General features: G+C 45.4%; 1 protein-coding gene across 1 annotated transcript in view; it reads right to left on the minus strand.

Annotated features, from left to right (window-relative positions):
• Positions 1-18,747, minus strand: part of LOC131889846 (homeobox protein homothorax-like) — a 62,872-nt gene that overhangs the window by 28,217 nt on the left and 15,908 nt on the right. The window contains exons 6-7 of the mRNA XM_059239052.1: positions 11,322-11,399; positions 1,922-2,057 (exon numbers count right to left, since the gene is read on the minus strand). Coding sequence (XP_059095035.1) covers positions 1,922-2,057; positions 11,322-11,399 — 214 coding nt within the window. The remainder of the gene's footprint in view (positions 1-1,921; positions 2,058-11,321; positions 11,400-18,747) is intronic.

Below are 18,747 nucleotides of genomic sequence, written 5' to 3' on the forward strand. Positions count from 1 at the left end.
ACTTGTGCCAATCCAATCTGGAGTAAATTCATGAAAGCCACAAACAACACTGCCAGCAATTCTCGTACAGATTTCCCTTCCTTACTGTTGGTCTCTTCAAAATTTAGCATTAAGCACTTCTAAGTTTATAGAAAACAGATCTGTCTTCCTTCCATCACTATTCTATTGGATACATACCCATACATATACGGTAGAACATTGTATGTATAGTCAGTGTGTACACATAGAACACCCTCAAGTCTGAGCTTGGGTGAATACCGTCGCCCTCGTGAGAGCTCATTCATCTCTGTCATGTGAGGAATGCAAAGACGTCCCAAGGCTAAAATTGGAGTCTTTTGACTCTCTTTCTCCCTCTCTCCTCAACTTGACTGCACGGCCAAGTAAGCAAGTAAGTCAAAAAACACAGAACAGCAACCGGCAGAAGGTACTGGAGAAACATGGGACGTGTATGAGAAGAAGCTCCGACGAAGAGTTCGGAGAGGATCTCCTTTTCGTTTAAACCCGACGAGTAAGCTGTCCCATTTCCCATACATACACTCTCTTGTGTTCTAATGTCGAGGAGACGACAAAGAAGAAAAAAAACTAGTCTAATGCTGTACTTGTCAGGGATAAGAGAGCAGAGATTCTCCACTCATTTTCACCCCCTTGCTCAAGCTCTTCGGCCTCTTACTGAGTGGGTCCCAACAACGCTTTGGATCAAAATTGGCATGCATGGGGCAAAAAGGGAGACAGTCGGGGTAGCTTCCACTCGAGTCAGTCAGCCAGTCAGCCGACCATTCGGCCATACTCGCTTCTATCTTGACTTCTCGCCGAACTACAGACTCCGGTGTCCATTACAAAAAGTCGATTTTCCCTCACCCTCAACTCCACTCGACAAACTAAGGACGAGAAACGAACGGGCGAAAAGAGAAAAAAGGGAAAAAGGAGGGAGGGGGGGGGAGTGAAATAAGTTTCATAGGGGTAAGTAATTGGACTGGGTTTTCCATAAAATATGCTCAACCTGCCCGTCGAATGGGAGCCAGACGCATGCAAAATTACACTCAAATTGAAACTTTTGTCCCCCAGACACCGTCATTCCATACATATGTTTGTTTATTTGTCATGTGACAATAAAATGATCTAGGATAGCAATTATAATGATATCGCGGAAAATTTTCTGCTTAGATCATTGGATTCCCCGAGATCTTATCCACCCAGGGGGGGTTCCGCTCTTTAGTTGCTTACCTACAGTGAGGCTTGGGGCATGAAGACCTTTTTGCTCCTCGGAATCGAGAGAGAGAGAGAGAGAGCAGGTGGTGTACTTCCATTATTGCCAGCACTACTACTTCAACCATCACTACCATCACTACCACCACCACCGCCTCTACTTCTACAACTGTTACTTCCTTCAGCTATAATATTCTGTATGATGCTAGCGACGGCGGCAGGAGGCTTCACCCATTCTCACCACTACATTGGGTGCAATTAACTCCAACCACCACAATGGCTTCTCAGGACTTAAGATACCAAGTATCAAGCCAATAGGAAGAAAACAGCTTCATTTGTTTGAAGTGTCTATAAAAATCTGAAAATCTATGGCCATCCCCCCAAAAAGTTTTTAACCAATTTCGTCCAAGTTTGCCAACTCCGAGTCCAAAAGTGCAAACCCTTGTTGTTTGTAACTGTTAAAAAAAAAGAAAAAAGAAGGACAAATTCTTGGCCCAATCCCTGATAAGTTGAGTTCTTTCTGTGTCTCCTTCTCGGGTGCCCTGACGGATGTTTTGATGAGAGACCACATACAGGGCAACCAGGAGGAGGGATTGACATGGTTAGGCACAGGGGCTCCACTTGGAACAGTCGGGAGTCTCATAATTTTGCCTTCAACACCGGTCGCCATCGCCGTAGCTTTGGCAATGAGGAGGGATGGATGCAATTCTCTTACCTGCTTCACTCATGTTGTCTCCGGAGAGATGTGAACTTGGGGGTAAGAGCCCTGGTGTTCCACCACCCGAGCTTGGAGATCGGACGTCGTCGTTCACCATTCCTCCATAGGCTGAGAGAGAAGAGCTGGGTGGCCTCTGAAAAAGTGGAGGAAAAAGAGAAAAGCATTAGATCTCTGACGCATTCATAGTGGACATGTACTAGACTTCAACTCTCTCTATATTCGTAAGTAAATGTTAACCTCCCCTTTTGCAGCTGATAAGTTAGTAATGCCATAAGCAAACACAAAAAAATCAATGCGCATTCTAATACTGCACTTATCAGCCCCGATACGGGTGTACATTTGTACTCTGGTATTTGGCCCAAACGCCTCTCTGGACTCAAATCTAACAGTGTGGCTCGCTTGAGTGTCACTATGAGGAAGGGACATATCGTGAAAGCATATATACGTAGCCACGCTTGCTTCGAAATGGCAGAGGACTCATCCATCAGGGAGATGTCGGGTCCATTGCTGCAGCATGCACCCGACTAGGAGGAGCTGCTTGCTTTGGCAAAAAGCAATGACCCATGTCCACTGAGCAAGGAAGAAAGGAACTTTCAGAGAGATCAAAGTAGACGATGGAAAACAGCAATAATACACACAGCATCATAGCATCCAAAGCTAATGCTGATGTAGTTCGTATTTCCATTCTAGATAGTATAAGTATGTCCTGAGCATTAACCAACTACTTTTGCTCACAAGAGTACTACTGTACACATGAAGAAATATTCCAACCTCCGGGAGAGATGTTAAAATGGGGGATCACTTACAAAATGACGACAGCAGGTTCTAAGCCCTTGCTTGGTTGAACATCATTTTTGAAAAGAAGAGGAGGAAAAAAATTGCCTTGTCGTTTCAGTTATCCGTTGGTTGTTGGTTGGGTTGGTAGGTATTGTATAGTAGTATCTTTCTCTAAGATGGTCTCCTACGTCTCGACCCAGCGGGGGTCTGGCTCGGAATGTAAGTGAGTGCCTCAGGTCAGCCTGTCAATAACGCGCACATCACCCACTACAGTATGCTACATACTATGTACAGTAAAGTCTTCACCTCGCTCGTACCGTCGAAGAAGAGGACCAGGTATCAGGCCTAGCAGGGGTCCCAGTCAATCCCTGAACCAGCGTCAGAAGAACCAGAAGGCGAAGGGACACATTGCCTAACTCACTTCTCCTCAAGAAAACGAACAAATCCATCACTATGCCTGTAATTTGACATGGACAGCAGCCTATACTAGCATGAAGCCAGGAAAAAGATAGAAAGAAAGAAACCCAAACTCAAGCTCACACGACCCGAGCTTGATCTCCCTCCATCCTTGCTTCCCTCCTCGCTTCTCTCACAAACTCTCCACTCCTTACATAGAAAGACCTGACATCCAGAAAGCAATAAAGCACTAACGTAAGAACATTGGCTCTCGTTTCTTCACGGAGGATTTTAGTTTGTCGGACGCCATACTTAGTTTCCTTCGAGATGAGAGTGACACGAATCAAAATCGAGCCCCTTTTTCATCAATCATCACAACAAGGGCACCTAACGCGTTCTGCCCATCTGTCTCTATCGGAGAATCAGCAACACATCATGCTGAATGGTTTACTGGCCAACTAGCTGACTGCCTGACGGAGTAACTGACTGATTTTTAAATGACAAGTACCGACCAATATCAATGATCATGATGAAGATATCAAAATGTCCGAGTAAATCGGAATACAAATGGTCGAACGTGAACGCACCGCGTACAAGCTCGTTGTCAGTTAAGCTTCCAATCTTGCGTGACAGATATTTCCCATGTTCCAACGTTGGTTTGACAATTCATGTTCTTGTAATTATGATCATGTTGGTACCAAATATTTTCACCGAGAGAGTGTTTTCCGGCCTCACGAAAACCTAATTCTCATCGAGAGCTTGCAATCTGACAGGCATAAAACAGGACTAATACTACCATCACTGCTACTAGCGCTACATACTAGCACCACCACCACCCACCACCACCAGAGCATAGAGGTATACAGTCGTAGAGCAAACAACTCACTCCCAAGATCGGGCAATGTGTACCAAGCGAACAGAGGCAGTGAAGTCTACGAAGCTAGACCGGGGAACACAGCCATTTTCACGGAGCAATGACCAATAGTTCCACAGTTCCAGTTGAAGACTCCCTCCTGAGCCAAGACAAGAATTTCCTTTTCATGAACGCAAGGTGCCAGATATCACATCTTAATCAGCAAAGGTTGCCATGCCCACTATCGTTATCCTTTTTCGACTCTCAAAAAGTGCTCATGTTTCCGTATCATTTTCAGGCACATCGAGAGTAACTTCGACCATAAATCTGGGGGAGCGAGAGACTAGCTTGACTCCTCCTGTCCACGGTCAAGGTAGGGATCAATTCTGAATCGGGTTTCAAGAGGCTGTGTCATTTACGTTATCAATAGCTCATTATGAGGTGTGGACGTGTGGCCCTGAACCCTCTCTACAATCTAATCAAGGGAGCTTATACTCTCACACACACGCACACACTCATTGGTACATTGGTAGAACCAATGTCATTCTCAGTAACACCCTCTGCTCACAAGACGTGCCGTTTAGTATATGTCGGTGCGTACAGGTGTATAGTAGGGACGATGTTTGGAATCGTGCATGCACCTAAGAAGAATGTCGCTATCGCACTTTGTCAAAAGTCTCGCTTTTCTTAAGACTGTCGGACCATCGAGGTGAGATGAAAAGCACATTATTACAGAGAGATAGAACACTGGACAGATATCATTTCATTGTTACGAGAACACTAGCCCCACGCACTCACTCACTCACACGGATACACACAAGCCCCCATCACCGAGAAGAAGATCATCAGTATTGTATCGTGGTCGGGTGCTCTCGATTTGAACGTACCAAGGGTAGCCGTCCAAGCCAGTTGGCATGAGTGGCCTATCTCGTTGTCATTGGAATGTGGGCTCTTGACAGCAAAACGACCTTTTCCGATGTAACTTCCATTACGAGCTGACCAAGAATCGATAAGACGAGATTCTTTCTCGCATTCCACCCTATTCTCCCGCTCCTCCTCTTTCTTCTTCTTCTCCTCCTCCTTCTCCCCCTCTGTCGTCTTCTCTTTGATCCCTTAGTTGTTCACTTGATGTTTTTTGGCCTGGTTCTCAATCTCTTCTAATGCGATGTGGTCGAATTTCGGGCCACCACAAGTCTACAACAGTTTCAACAGCTCATCAGAGGTCTCGTTTTAACAAATTCAACGTGTTAGGCGACTAGCTTGATGGTTGACGATAGCCGGTTTGAGGACTGTCCAAGATCTACCTCCGTCTGGATGAACTCGGTTCAGAAGACAAGCGTAGTCAAATGAAGACTTAGTTTCATTAAAAACAGAAAGAACAGATGAGGTTCATTTGGAGGGCGAATCGTCTCTCACTATCTCCATTTCTCTCCCACTCGGTGTAGTTAGTTGTCGAAGTGGCCCCAAGTAAGATCCCCGGTTTGATAAACCATCATTTTGCTCTACTTATCTTCCAAGATGTGTTGAACAAAATGTTTGCATGCCAACCCGCACCCCAAGCTGGTCCGTCACTTATTTCAACATCGAATTTCATGTTACCCAGAGTTATTTAGACCCAACCTCGTCCACACATCACTCACACACTCCTAAAAGCAAAAACACGAGGCTTTTTTCTGCCATTAAAAGCAGCTACGGAAGTTCTTTTAGCTAATAAAGCGGTTGGAATCTCACTCGAAACTCTGAATAAACAACGAGCAGCGAATCCGTTTTCTTGATTTGCTCCCAAATCTTCAATAGGAGAAACGTAGTGATCTGACGACATTTAACTGCAAGCAGAGTGGAGTATGTAAAAAAAACTCGTCAAGCAAGATCGAACAGAAGCAGTCAGACGACGTGTATCAAGTAGAAGCAGTTCCATCGAGCCCATGAGGGGGTTACAGAGGCGATGGATGAAGGTGAGGAGCTCACAGACTACTCGACAAAGTCCATCTTATTTTTGTACTTGTTCGTCGACTTCCAAGACGATGAAAGAAGCTCGGTTGATAGGTAGTAGTAGTAGTAGAAACCACCAGCACCAGCAATACTTCCACTACTGCTTCTCCCACCTCCTCTTTTTCTATAAGAGCGACCACGAACGGCCACCATTACTAGTACTACTACTATTACTGCTACCACCATCACGGGTACTGCTACTGGTACCTACCAAACTACCATCATGATCCCAGAGAAGAGATGGGATTCTAGATAAGCAATCAACGCCCATGCAGTGCTGGATAGCCTGTCAGACTGCATGTTGTTTATATCCAGCCACGAGCAGGAGGACCACGAGGACCAAGTGAGGGCTAAGGTACTGAAGTGACCGGTTCAAACCTGACCTGCTCCCATCCTTGTTCCCAGAACAGCCGTAGTTGTGGTGGTGGCGATGATCGTGGTGGTGGTGGGGTTTTTCGTGGTTATGCTACTTCCCTCCTCCCCTCCCCACCTCTTAATCTATGGCAAAAGAATGAAAACCGCAGCCTACAAATGTGTTTTCACATTCAATCGTCGAAGAGGGAAGCTCTCTCTTTGGTTCTTTCTTTTGTCTATCCTGTAGGTATTGGCAAGGAGGGGAATCAGTCATGAATTTGTTCACTACATGAAGTAGAAGTACCAACCATATAGGCCAAAAGAGTGGTGTTCTATTAACACACCGGAAACTAGGATGAGGAATAGCAGAGCCTTAGTATACGCAATAAGTGGTGACAACAACAGCCTCAACACTTCTGGAGCATCGATCAGACAGACTCTCACAGTTCACTTAGCCACCAATATGATGTGGCTTGGAAGCTCCTTGAAAGAAATTGATTTGACAACCAACCAACCGCGAGAAAGAGAGGGAGATGAGCAACGAGAAGCTATCCAAGCGAGTGGGGTTGGGACCATGCAAGTCAGTCGCGGTGGCTTGCATTCTTGACCTTGACCGTGAATACAGTTACGAGAACATAAGTGTCATAATAAAAATACGAGATGGGGCGCAAGTAGCTTGTTCTGAGCCCATGTTCAGTCGACTCGAGAGCGAGAGAGAAAGACTGGGGAGTTGGCCGTCAAACTGACACCGAGGGAACAACGAAATGGAGAGAAGCAGAAAAAAAGAGCCCGGGTAGACAGGCTACATGAAGAGCTAACTAAACGAAAAAGGAAGGAGGAGAGGAAGGAGAGGGAGGAGAAAAAAGAAGAAGACGACGACGAAGGGAATCCGAGCCCCTCGCGTACGCACGTACGTACGTACAAAAACCCGACTTCGAGTGATAGCTCATAATTGAACTTTTATGCTAATGTAACTGAATCCCACTAACACCGAGAGTTCCTCGTTGCTCTTACTGTATATCGTTGCTAGCTGACTGGCATCGTTCGTTTGCCCGTTGAGCTTACTACGTGGTATGTACACCAGCGCACGGAGGAAGATGGAGTTTTGCCTCCATGATAACCACTGGCAGAACCACGGTGCGAACTCCAACTTCCACACGAGAGGGATGATTATAATCGTGCTCTTGAGCTTTCAACCTCTAACGATGCTATTCAAAGTTTTATTTAGTAGCAACGAACTATCCTCAACTATATCAACATAAACTTACCTAAAAGTACAGCCTCTAGAATCATCAAACTAATCGACTCCATAACATTCTACCGATAACTCCCTACAATTGGTATATTTGTCGCAATTCTTGGCAAAGATTGGATGGACTGACTGTCCAAGCCATCGACGTCACGTCGATCCTAGTCCATCTTCATTTGAGATTGAGAAGGAACATTGTACGAGAAATGAGATGACTCCTCGGCGTCAAAAAGCGAGAGTCCCTTTGCACCCTCCAATCCCCATCAGGGACACATTGGGATCATACCGAACCCATGAACACACTCACGCAGATATTCCAGAGTGTGTAGCAATGTTCAGTAAGACTCCCAAATATATACTATGTATGTATGGGTGTGAGTATGTGCCATCGCATTAGGAATAGCTGCCTAGGCTTCCTTTACTGCGGCTCATGGACAGGGGGAAATTGTACTGAACAGGGAAGAGAGATCGAGGTGGGAGCCTTTTCACTTGACTATTTCCTTCCTTTTGCTAGATCCATTTTGCTTTGGGCTGAGTGCTAATGCTCCTCCCTTGACGACCATTGCAACACACATATCCTAAGAGGAAGAAGACCACGAGAAAGAGGGAGAAATGGTATAGCAAACGAAAAAAATGCTCGAGAAGCAAACAACATTAACGGCTTCTCCAATTCTCTTATGGACTACGGACTGTTCAATTGCCTTTGTGTCAGTCCTTTACGGTTGATGGGTAAGAACCATTCATCTAATTGTGATAATTTGTTCATACAAATCATCCGTCCGTGCATTTCTTGATTCAGTTCAGAATGCTTGTGTCGGGTGGTCTCTGACTCTAAATACTCCGGTATGTGGTAGATGTGATTGAACAATGTATGTGAGTCCTGCAGAAAAACACAGCTCGGAACATGGAAACCGGCTACTGAATTGGTATTAGGAGTCCACGCGTCAAACAATCACCACAGGCTGATAATTAGAGCAACCCCTCTCAGCACCTCCTAAGGCCACATTTGAAAGTGAGCAAAGAAAGGGTTGTGTAATCATACACCACTTTGAGCCAACGACAATCTTTACGAGGACAACCAAATGACTAGCTTGTGGGGAGAAAGATGAGGACCAAGGGGCACGAGAGAACGAGGAAGAATAAGAGAAAGGAGACGGGGAGAAAGAGAGAGAGACATGGAAAGAGATGAGAATCATGACCACCATCTAGCTAGGCGGAATAGTGCGTGATGGTCTGCTGGTAGTGGTGGTGGTGATGATGATGATGATGGAAAAGGGAGACGAAAGACAACAAAGCCAATTGCCCTAATGAACAACAATAGTCCTGTAATAAAAAGAACCGTCAGGATTGAATCCAACGCTTGGTTGTGACCACCTGGGGAGAAGAATGAGTACATACGTACTTCTCTCATGGCTGACTTTCATTTTACCTTTTTTTCTTTTTGTGGTTGCCTCAGGTGCACATGATCTTGTAAGTTGAGAATTTTTAGTATCTGTAAAACATGAAAGAAGCACATTCTGGTACCCTCTGCGGTGTGTGTGTGCCACTCAATCGCCATTCCCTATGACCAAAGGTTGGCTGTTGGACTTATAAGTAACAATAGCGACTGTTATGATGATGTTGGTCATCACCACCAGCAGCACTATCACTATCACTATCACCATCACCATCATCATCACTATCAAAGACATGACGATCTTCATCGGCCACTAACCAAACGGTCAAACGGGCACTGTGTCAACGAGTCAGTGAAAGATTCCCTCAATATCCGTTCCAGTTCCACCAATGCCCACATGGTCGGACAATGGTGGGCTTGTAGCTGTTTTAACTTCTATAGCTGCTGCTCTTGCTCTTGCCTTCACTACAATTGCTCTGGTCGTCGTCCTTTGGGGAACTGGAGATGAAGGCGCAGAGAATATCGCGCCATTTTGGTGTTTATAGTGTCTTGAATCACTATGATCGGCCGTAAATGTCTCTTGCCTCAGATTACGATTGGTGCTCTTCAAACAGAGTTTATTGCTTTGTCGAGTGGTTTGTCAATGAGGTATTTGGACAGTACGGGAAATATGTCGGCAAGGGGATTTCTCGACCATTCCCGCATCATGTAGAGATTAGAATGCGATTTGGAGATACCAATCATAAAAAAGGAAGCTGGGGAAAGGAAGAGCGCCCTACTTCGGACACATTCTGACTCTACGTATGTACGTACATGGGCGAACTAGAGAACGAGAACTGGAGAGAAGCATCGATGCCCAATTTTTGATGGCACTTACACATGAAGGAAATTTAGGGATGACGCATATCTCTGATATGACGTATAAGAACGAGGGGAAAATAAATAATGCCATATACGCTCGAGGTAGTCTTCATTTTTTCTTCTTTTGATTTTTGGTCTGTTCCAGAGACTGAGTGCATTGGCAATGCACCGTTCGAAAGTGCCAATTAAGTCAATGAGACTAAATTGGTGGGATAGGTCCTCCATTGTATGACAGGTGAGTGAGTGACGCTGAAGTTGACAAGTGTCTTCCCAACCCTGGGGGTACAGGATCACGGCCAAGCCAAGCAGACTGGTTGGGTGCTCTGTGAACTTGGCCAGTCAAACGTCCTCCTTCGACAATTTTTCCTCCTTCTCAACCACCAGATTGCTTGCTTGCTTGCTTGCTTGCTTGCCTGCTTGCTACGGCCAGTAACCATGGGGTAAACCCAATACCGACAAGAAGGACCAATTCGCTCACCAGGGAATTGGGAAAAGATCTCAAACCCATCATCGACGCCATCACTGGGGAGGATGAGGGAATGGCCGCCTTGAGGGAGATGGCCGACAACCAAGTGAACAATAACACACACACAAAAATGCTATTCCCTAAATGGATTAGCTGCCTCAGCCAGCTCGTGAGCCGAGTGATCGAAAAGGAAAGAGAGAGAGAGAGAGAGAGAATGTCCAGCTATCAAGAAATGGACCACAAAGACGGGACACGACAAGAAAAAGGGGGTTTGAATGGGAAGAAAATCCCTTGGAGCTACGTTAGTGGAACAAGTCACCCTTATGCACTCACAATGGTTGTGTGAGCCGGGCTTGAAGATTTTAACCTTCTCGGTGGTGAACCACAACACAGAACACCACACAACCCACCAAAGGCTCCGCTTTCTTTCTTCTGTCTTCGATCCTTCATAGCCAGTAGTCCCGCGTACATGTGACAAACGCTCAACGCTCGTGAGACGATTGATCATATTTGCTTGCCCCTATCTTCCAATGGAGAGTGCCAGAGCAGTGAGCTCCATCAAGTCCCCAGAGAGAGCCCCCATACCCTGCCATCTGACCACAAGTACCAGTAATCGCATTGTCTCATTAGATTTGCTCGCATCATTGCTTTGATGAAACCCCTCCATCTCCTCGAACGAAAAGAACCGAGCAAGATAGACAGAAAGATCGGGGTAGAAAAGTGCAATGGTTGTTCATCGTACATGGGGACGACGACGTCGACAACACCCTTCTCTCTCTTTATCCATCCATCCTTCAGTGCTTTCAATGTGAGTGGAACACAGAGAGATCCGCTTTTCCACTCCAAAAAACCCAAAGAGACCTCCAAAGAAAGAGTGCCAAGGTATTCGTCCAAGCATGAGATATGAGCCGCACAAAATGAGCAGTAATTCTATCCAATTCTAATTTTCTGCCACACAATAAGGACAGGACCACTGACCCCAAATGACTGGAACAGTGAATCATATGTTGCCACACTCAAGACGAGTGCAGATTTGAAGTAATTTCGCCTTACCTTCACGCCTGCAATGGAGGACGCTGACAGACCATCTTCCATTTTAATGCTTGACAAACCATTGAATCCTCCCCCGATCTGAAACGTAACAAAGAATGAATCGTTTAAACAGGAGCTCTCAAGTATGTAGTCGAACAACGAGCTTTTCAAGAGGCTCTCTTTTTCATCCGTCGCTCTTCGGTATTTGGCCCTGAATGTTATCTTCGTGCACCAACTTGACATGAGGATGAATTTCAAAAGCCTCTCTCCCGCAGACGTCGCACGACATACTCGTATGCATGTGTGTGTAAATAAAGGGGATCTGCTATGGTTTTCACCACCACCGTCGATATCACCACCAACAAGAACAACAATAACAGCAACAGCAGAAACCTCAGGTTCCCTTGTCTCTGCCAAGAAGATCCGACAGTTTTGAGAGCAAGCACGTAAGCAAGCAACAATAGACGACGGATGAATAACCGGATGATGGGAACTCATGTTCGCTTGATTTCACCACACTGAGCATTGTTTGCGTTACAACCATTTGTGCCATCACCTTCTGCATCCATCCATCCATCCATCCATCCATCCATCCTTCCATTCCGCATTGACATAATGCAACAGGAAGAAAATAACAGCCACAAAACAACAACAACAACAACAACAGCATCCACAGTTGCAACTACCCTCACGGCATGTGACAAAGCAAAATAATAAGGACAATAATTGTATTACCACGGATTAGGGGGAGCGCAGCATCAGAACAAAGACAACGCCAACAACTTTTGTGAATTTTGAACCCGGGCGCGTGATCGACAAGCTCCTAATTCGTTTCCCATCCCCCTACAAACACAATTCCATCGAGATCCTCTTAATCAGTTCTCACATTGGATGCCCAACGTCACGCGAGGATTTCTGATCTAATGCTCCAGAGTACGGGACGAACGAAAATGCACCACCAACGTACAAGTAGTCAATGGATATTCGGTGAACGGTAATAGTGATAATCGTAGTACGTATAGGCAAACAGCGAACTAAGCCCGATGGGGGAAAATGATGTGGGAAGGTAGAAGCTACCATAGAAGTTCGAGTTATAAGCCACAGGGAAACTAGCCAAGGAAGAAGAAAGCGGAGAAGAAGAAGGAGGAGGAGGAGGAGGAGGAGGAACGATTGGAACCATGAGCGAATAGAGCTGGAGGCAGAATTCGCCTGAAACACTCCACGAGGAACATTGCCAACACAATGGCGTTATACAGTTTCCAATCACTTGGGTACAAAGAAGGGGCGTTTCTGGCACACACTCTTTTGAATGCGTTCCCACGAAAGAAATGGAAGTAAATGTCCGCCACGAAATACGTACGTATAGAAGTTTTTCGGTACTGAAGTCATTCACAGAGTTGAATATTCCCAGTTTGCACATCCATGAGCTGCCTAAGTGTCATCAGAGCTACCTTCAAGGAAGAAGCAACTAGTTGAGACAAAAAAAATTCAATGATGTCGCTTTATTCCATTCTCAGATCTTTGCGCCTGATTGTGGACTCTACGCCCAGGAAATAGCCAAAAAGAGAGGCTGGCTGGGGGATTTGGGCTTCTATTTTTAATACTTGGTTACAACCAATAAAATCTTCCTTACTCCTCGTATAAAGTTGGTGGTGGTGTCACAGCATTTGCCTCCTCCTCTTTTGAGTTCACATTCCATTGGGTGTGCTGTGCGTACGTACTTCAGAAACACAAACCAAGTTTTACTGCCGATAAAATAAGGAGGATTGGGTAGGGAGCTGAAATCCCCAAAATCCTGATCTCGAAATGATGATGACAACGAGTGGTCGACATCTTGCTTGGTTCTCAGCCGAGGGCTAACCAAATAAATGCCACCAAGGGCTCCGTTTTAAGACCGGCATTCAATTCGAGAGCATTTCATTGTATCTGTATTGCTACAAGTGTCTCTTGGCCCAGATATATGGTTCTTGCTTGAGGTGTGAGTAGGTCACTTTAGAAACTGCAGGTAGCTTAGGTCAACTTTTTTCCGTTTCTCTCAATCCTGGAATGGTTTTGATTATGTACAGAAACAACAGTGGGGAAATCAATCAGTGGCTTGTGCTCTCGTATCTTTGAGGATCCTTTCCCTCCTCATCACCAACCAATGGTGCTGTTTGTTTGTGCTCCATCTAGTCAGCGTCAAATTGGGACTAAAAGCTTTTCCTTCGAAGATTCCTGGGACGAGGGAGAAAAGGGGATGGCAAGCTACAGCACCATGAAATCAACGAAAAGGTAGCGACACCCGCACACGTACGTACAACCCCGAATGAATGGTTTGCCCCACAAAAACGAGACTCTATTACTCGGCTGGGAAGGAAAGCCAGCAGCTATCACTAGCACAAGAGCCGGCTAAAAGCCAATAGCGGCGTTATTTGAGCCTACAATGAACGAGCTACTTCTGCTCTTACTTATGACCAAAGTGGAATGCGTTGTACGCGAATTTTTTTTTTCTTTTTTTTTGGGGGGGGGGACTTTCTCCGAATTTGCCGTCGTTATCTTGGTCGGCTTTGGAAGGAAAAAATGAAGGAGCACCGTTAGAGGATTGCGAGTTGCTCTTTCGGTTTTTTCTTTCTTTTTGGCTCACGTCCCTTGGGAGGTGAGTGAAACAAGACGACCAAGGAGGCTTGGTCCTTCCCCCTTTCCCGTCGTCTTTTTCCACTTCCTCTTTGCAATATTGCCCTCTGTTGTAGGGAGAACCGTACGAAGCCTCTGAGGCTATGAAGGCTGTATAAGTAGTAGTCGTAGTAGTAGTTGCAGCGATGTAAGAAAGAGAAGTTCGTTCCTCCTATTTGAGAGTGTTAGAAGGGGAGTGCGTGGGGAGTGTGTCTGTGTTCTATTAGTAGCTTAGCCAGACGCTGCTTGCTAAAATTTCAGGAACAGCTTCTACCAGAACCTAGAACTACTGCTACTGGCTGAGGCTGGTGCTACGAGTACTCCTAGTTGAGCCTCAGTTGGATATGTTGCCTTCTTCTTTTTCCCCCGAGTTTGTCCCCCCTTTAGTATGAAGATCTTTCCTAAGAGGAGTTTCTCTTGTGGTGCTCATGAAGCAAGGGGACAAGACGACCTAACAGTGGTGTGGAACCAGTGAGCCTGGTTTCTGGATAACAAACAGTAAAGGACCGCGTTGGAGGCTCCTGCCTCCAGAACCGGAGAAGGGGAACCGAAGAAGGAAGGATGGCGAAAACCGCTATGGCCTCCACATTGCACATTGAGTATACCGACTACTGCTACAGTCAATGCGTCTCAACGAGGCCGTGTACTAACAGAACCCCAAGGCAGGAGGGAGAAGTAACATTTTCCAATTGGTTTTCTTCGATTGCCCCTCCCAGCATGACTGCACTCCATTTAAGTAGAGCTTAAAGACAGGGAACATTAACTTCAAGTACCACGGAGCATTTACATATTCGATAAGTAGCATGACGATGGCCGAGAGAGGAAAACAAAAGTGGAAAGCGAACCAAAATGGGAATTGATCGCTTGTGACATTCTATTTCTGAAACAATCCATGATGACCTCGGCATGGCCAACTTGGTAATCAGGTTTGAGACCGATTCCCCTTGCCTGCCTGTATGCCTGGCTGTCTGCCTGCCTGCCTGCCTGCCTGCGTGCCTGCCTTCATACTTGGCGCTTCCCCGCCGATGGATAACGTGTCGTGTTCATCGTCTCCTCGAGCTTCCAGTCAGTTGAACCTCAAGAGTTTATTTTGAAACTGTCAAGTCTGTCGAGTTATGTGAGAGTTTGAGGCGACAATGATATTCCCCACACCCAAAACATCCCAACAGCTGAGGAAATGAGATTTTTTGGCCGGCTGCTCTCTCAGTTTTCTCCCCAGCTTCCTAGCTAGTTAGTTAGTTAGTCTGCCCGTCAGTGTTCCGTGGTGAGATGGTGAGAAGCTCATCTAAACAACAGTTGAAGCTGCTCACTACTTTCAAATAATGCATAGGATATCCTTCTATCCCACACTGGACGTGAGCACACACATTATTGCTCTCTCTCTCTCGCTCTTTCTTGCAGACACACTATCACCGATGTCCATGGCAAGGCGATTCTCTAATTTCAGAACAGTGATGATAATGCTGTTGATGAGGATGCTCTAAAAAAGCTATCCAAATGAGATTGAAGAGCTCCTTTCCATTTCGAACTATCTGCGAGGAATCATACATAAAAAAGCGTCACTAGTTATTTTACTGCGCATATTTTAATTAGTGCTCTCATTGCGGATCAATAATGCCCGTCGAGTTTACTTACTATGCATAGATATAAAGACTAATCACGTTTTTGCGGTGATGGCTCCTCATCCGACTTATGCTCCGGTTTTGCAGGTGAACATTGTTTGGAAGATTTACAATCGCCAACACACTTGCCCGCCGAAGCTAGCTCAACAACGATGAATGTGGGGAGTCCCGTGCGAAGTGGAGCTCTAAAATTTCTACCCAAACGAAACGCGGGCTCATTCACTCTCTTCACCGGTCCAATCTTCGGGACTCGTGTATGCGTGTGTATATGTATACTGCTGTTGAGAGCCAGACGATTCGCCGACAGCGTTGATGGAAGCAGATCGTTTTATGATGCTAGCACTCGTGTTTATTCAGCCTTCAACATGGGCCCCTGATTTACAATGTTTTCATTGGGCTACAAACAGGAGGGCTATTGTGGTTAGCTAAGTGTAAATTATCATCACTTTATGACCCGTAGTCAATCTCCTCCTCCTCCTCCTCCTTTTTCCGCTACGTACAGTATCCTGCCATTCTCGACCAGTCTGCTATGAGAATGGCTACAAAATCGAAAGTGAAGCCTGAAGAGGAAGAACATCAAGAGCAACGAGATCAATATTTTAGTGACAGATTGACAACTGGCCGAACTACGAAGCCCGGGCAGTTTTAGGTCTGCATTTCAATGTGAGGAGCAGGTTCGTAGAGGCAATATAGTGCTCATTTGTAGCATTTAAGATATGAATACCCCCATTTTTGTACAGCATGGTACGCATGGGATTGCGAAGTATAGTAAATCACGTTGAACTTTGTCTTTTTCCCATCTCATCTCCGGAGTGTTCGGTCCAACACCGTCATCCATCCTTGAGCTTGACTAGCGAAGCACAAAGGAAAAAGGAAAACGAAAAACATGCTCGCCGTCGACGTTGTTGGACAACTCGAAAATGAAATATGCAACGATACTTGATTCAAAGATGAGCATTCCCCCGAGAGTCTTTTTTTAAGGTCGAAAGTTGCGAAACAGTTTTGACGATTCTACGGAATGCCGCGCGTTCAAAAAATGCTTAGACTATTTTTGGATACATAAAGAGCTCGCCACTCTATCTCAAGTCTCGGGTTATATATTTATATATGTATAAATGCATGTGTGTAGTAAGTAAGTGGGGCCAAATCGCTCAACTTGCGACAGCCTGCTACACTGTTGAGCTCTTTTGAACAGATCTCATACGGACCCTAAGTCTCGGAGCATTAATGGAACAGCTGTTGCTGATGTCGAGAATGAGGAATAAGGAGCAATCTAGTCTGCCATAAAGTCATCTGTAGGGTGCGAATTGGGGCTACATATGCTACCACGGCATAAGCCTCATGGCCACTAGCGTCGTCATCATCATCATCATCACCATCATCCTCTTTCACATAATGCACAACTGTGGCATCATGGCCAAGTTCTTGACCTATGCTTTCCGGACATATTGAATCAAGTGTAACGACATTTTAATCAGTTCCAAGTGGGAATTGTAGTACTGTTGCTCATTAATTCAGCTGACACATTTAAACTTATGATTTTGAAGACGATATGGGTTAGTATAATTCTTCTCCACGTGGGGCGCTCGTTAGATTATGCTTTCATTCAATGTGGGGTTGAACAAAAAAGAAAAACACCAACTCCGAGCATCCACAACAACGGCCCAATGGGTTGGAGTTTAATCAAGGTAACATTAGAAGACGAACTCGCTGGAGAGAATGTGCGTAGTGCTGGGTGCCTACTTGGAATGTTCATTTTCCGTCAAGAGATTAGAAGAGGAATTCTTGAGACGAGAAGACCTGTCAAGCCCCAAGACATACGTTCTTCGTACAGTCCTCAGAATGAAGCGCCGTCAATCTGTAGTACTGTGCAGCGTATTGAACTTAGTTCTGTTGTACTAGTCGACTGTACACCTACGAGATTCGACATCGTCTCTCTGTTAAAGAAGCATTCATCAATGCAACTCTGTTCTCCTGTTTCTTGACTTCAACAGTTCTCCTAGTATGTAGGAAGACACCCAAAGTCCATAGACTCGGGCGTCAAGAGGACCGGCTCTCAGCGGGACAACGGTGTTCAATGTTCTCATTTGACCAGGTCAACTGCTCGAAAAGTTCTGTCCCTCCAACGAACGAGAGACGACGACCTACTGACTTGGGGTCGTTGAAGATGCGAGGAGACGAGCCGAAGAACAATATTATCTCCATCCCCATGTGATCTCCGACCGAGGCTGTATGTAGTTCAACGTTAGGTACGTTTGTCTACGAGCACGTCTACACCTAATGAAGCTTTGAGATCCAGGAGGCATGAAGTCGGCGGCATATTCTTGATGTTCTCCTTTTCATTGAGATCCTCACACCCTAACCGCAAAAGTTGGCTTGTTCGTTTGGATGAGATTGACGAAAAAAAGGTATCAAGTCGGTGGTCAAAGAGGTTATTCTTCCAAAAAGGCAAAAGGGTCCACGAGATGTTGGGTGATCATCTCCATGTCGTCTCGGTGGGAAGAGGGAAGGTGATCAGCACTCACTTGGCCCGAGGCTAACAAACTAATCCGCTACTCATCAGATTGCAACAACCAACTAGAACCTCATCTCATCCAATCTTCCACCCTAGCTCAAAGTGAGCGGCGACCTGAACCTGTTCATTTTGGTAGATACTTTTTCATTCAGCGGTCTCGCCCAATACATTCTTAAATGAGAAGAAGGATCTGTAGACTAAGAGAGGACGAGGGGGTCATAATTGAGTACAATTATGAATTGATCTTCCGATCGGACAGGTGATATATGACGATCCTCTGAGACATTATTCACCAATTCAATTTTTTTTTATCGCAACTTTTGACCGAGGGGATTTGAGTTCAAATTACCTTGATAGAGCATGGACACCGGTGTTCATGAGACACTTACATGAAAGGTACCTTCATAAAACAACATTACTAGACTAGAACCATGGTGAATGTTATACTCAAAATGAGAATTATTCAAAATGAGCACGACAAGAGCAGAAAAAGAAGAAGAAAAAAAGAGAAGGGAGAGAGAGAGACTAGGGAACGAAGACCGTCTACACGAAGAAGAATACTTTCGGATGAAAGCAGAGCAAAAATGACTAGTGTTTGAATTTCGTCAAGAACACTATTGTGTTGGGTGATTTATGACCCTTTTTCCTTCGTGCTCGT

Source organism: Tigriopus californicus, chromosome 11 (genome assembly GCF_007210705.1).
Source record: "Tigriopus californicus strain San Diego chromosome 11, Tcal_SD_v2.1, whole genome shotgun sequence".
Lineage (NCBI taxonomy): Eukaryota > Metazoa > Arthropoda > Copepoda > Harpacticoida > Harpacticidae > Tigriopus > Tigriopus californicus.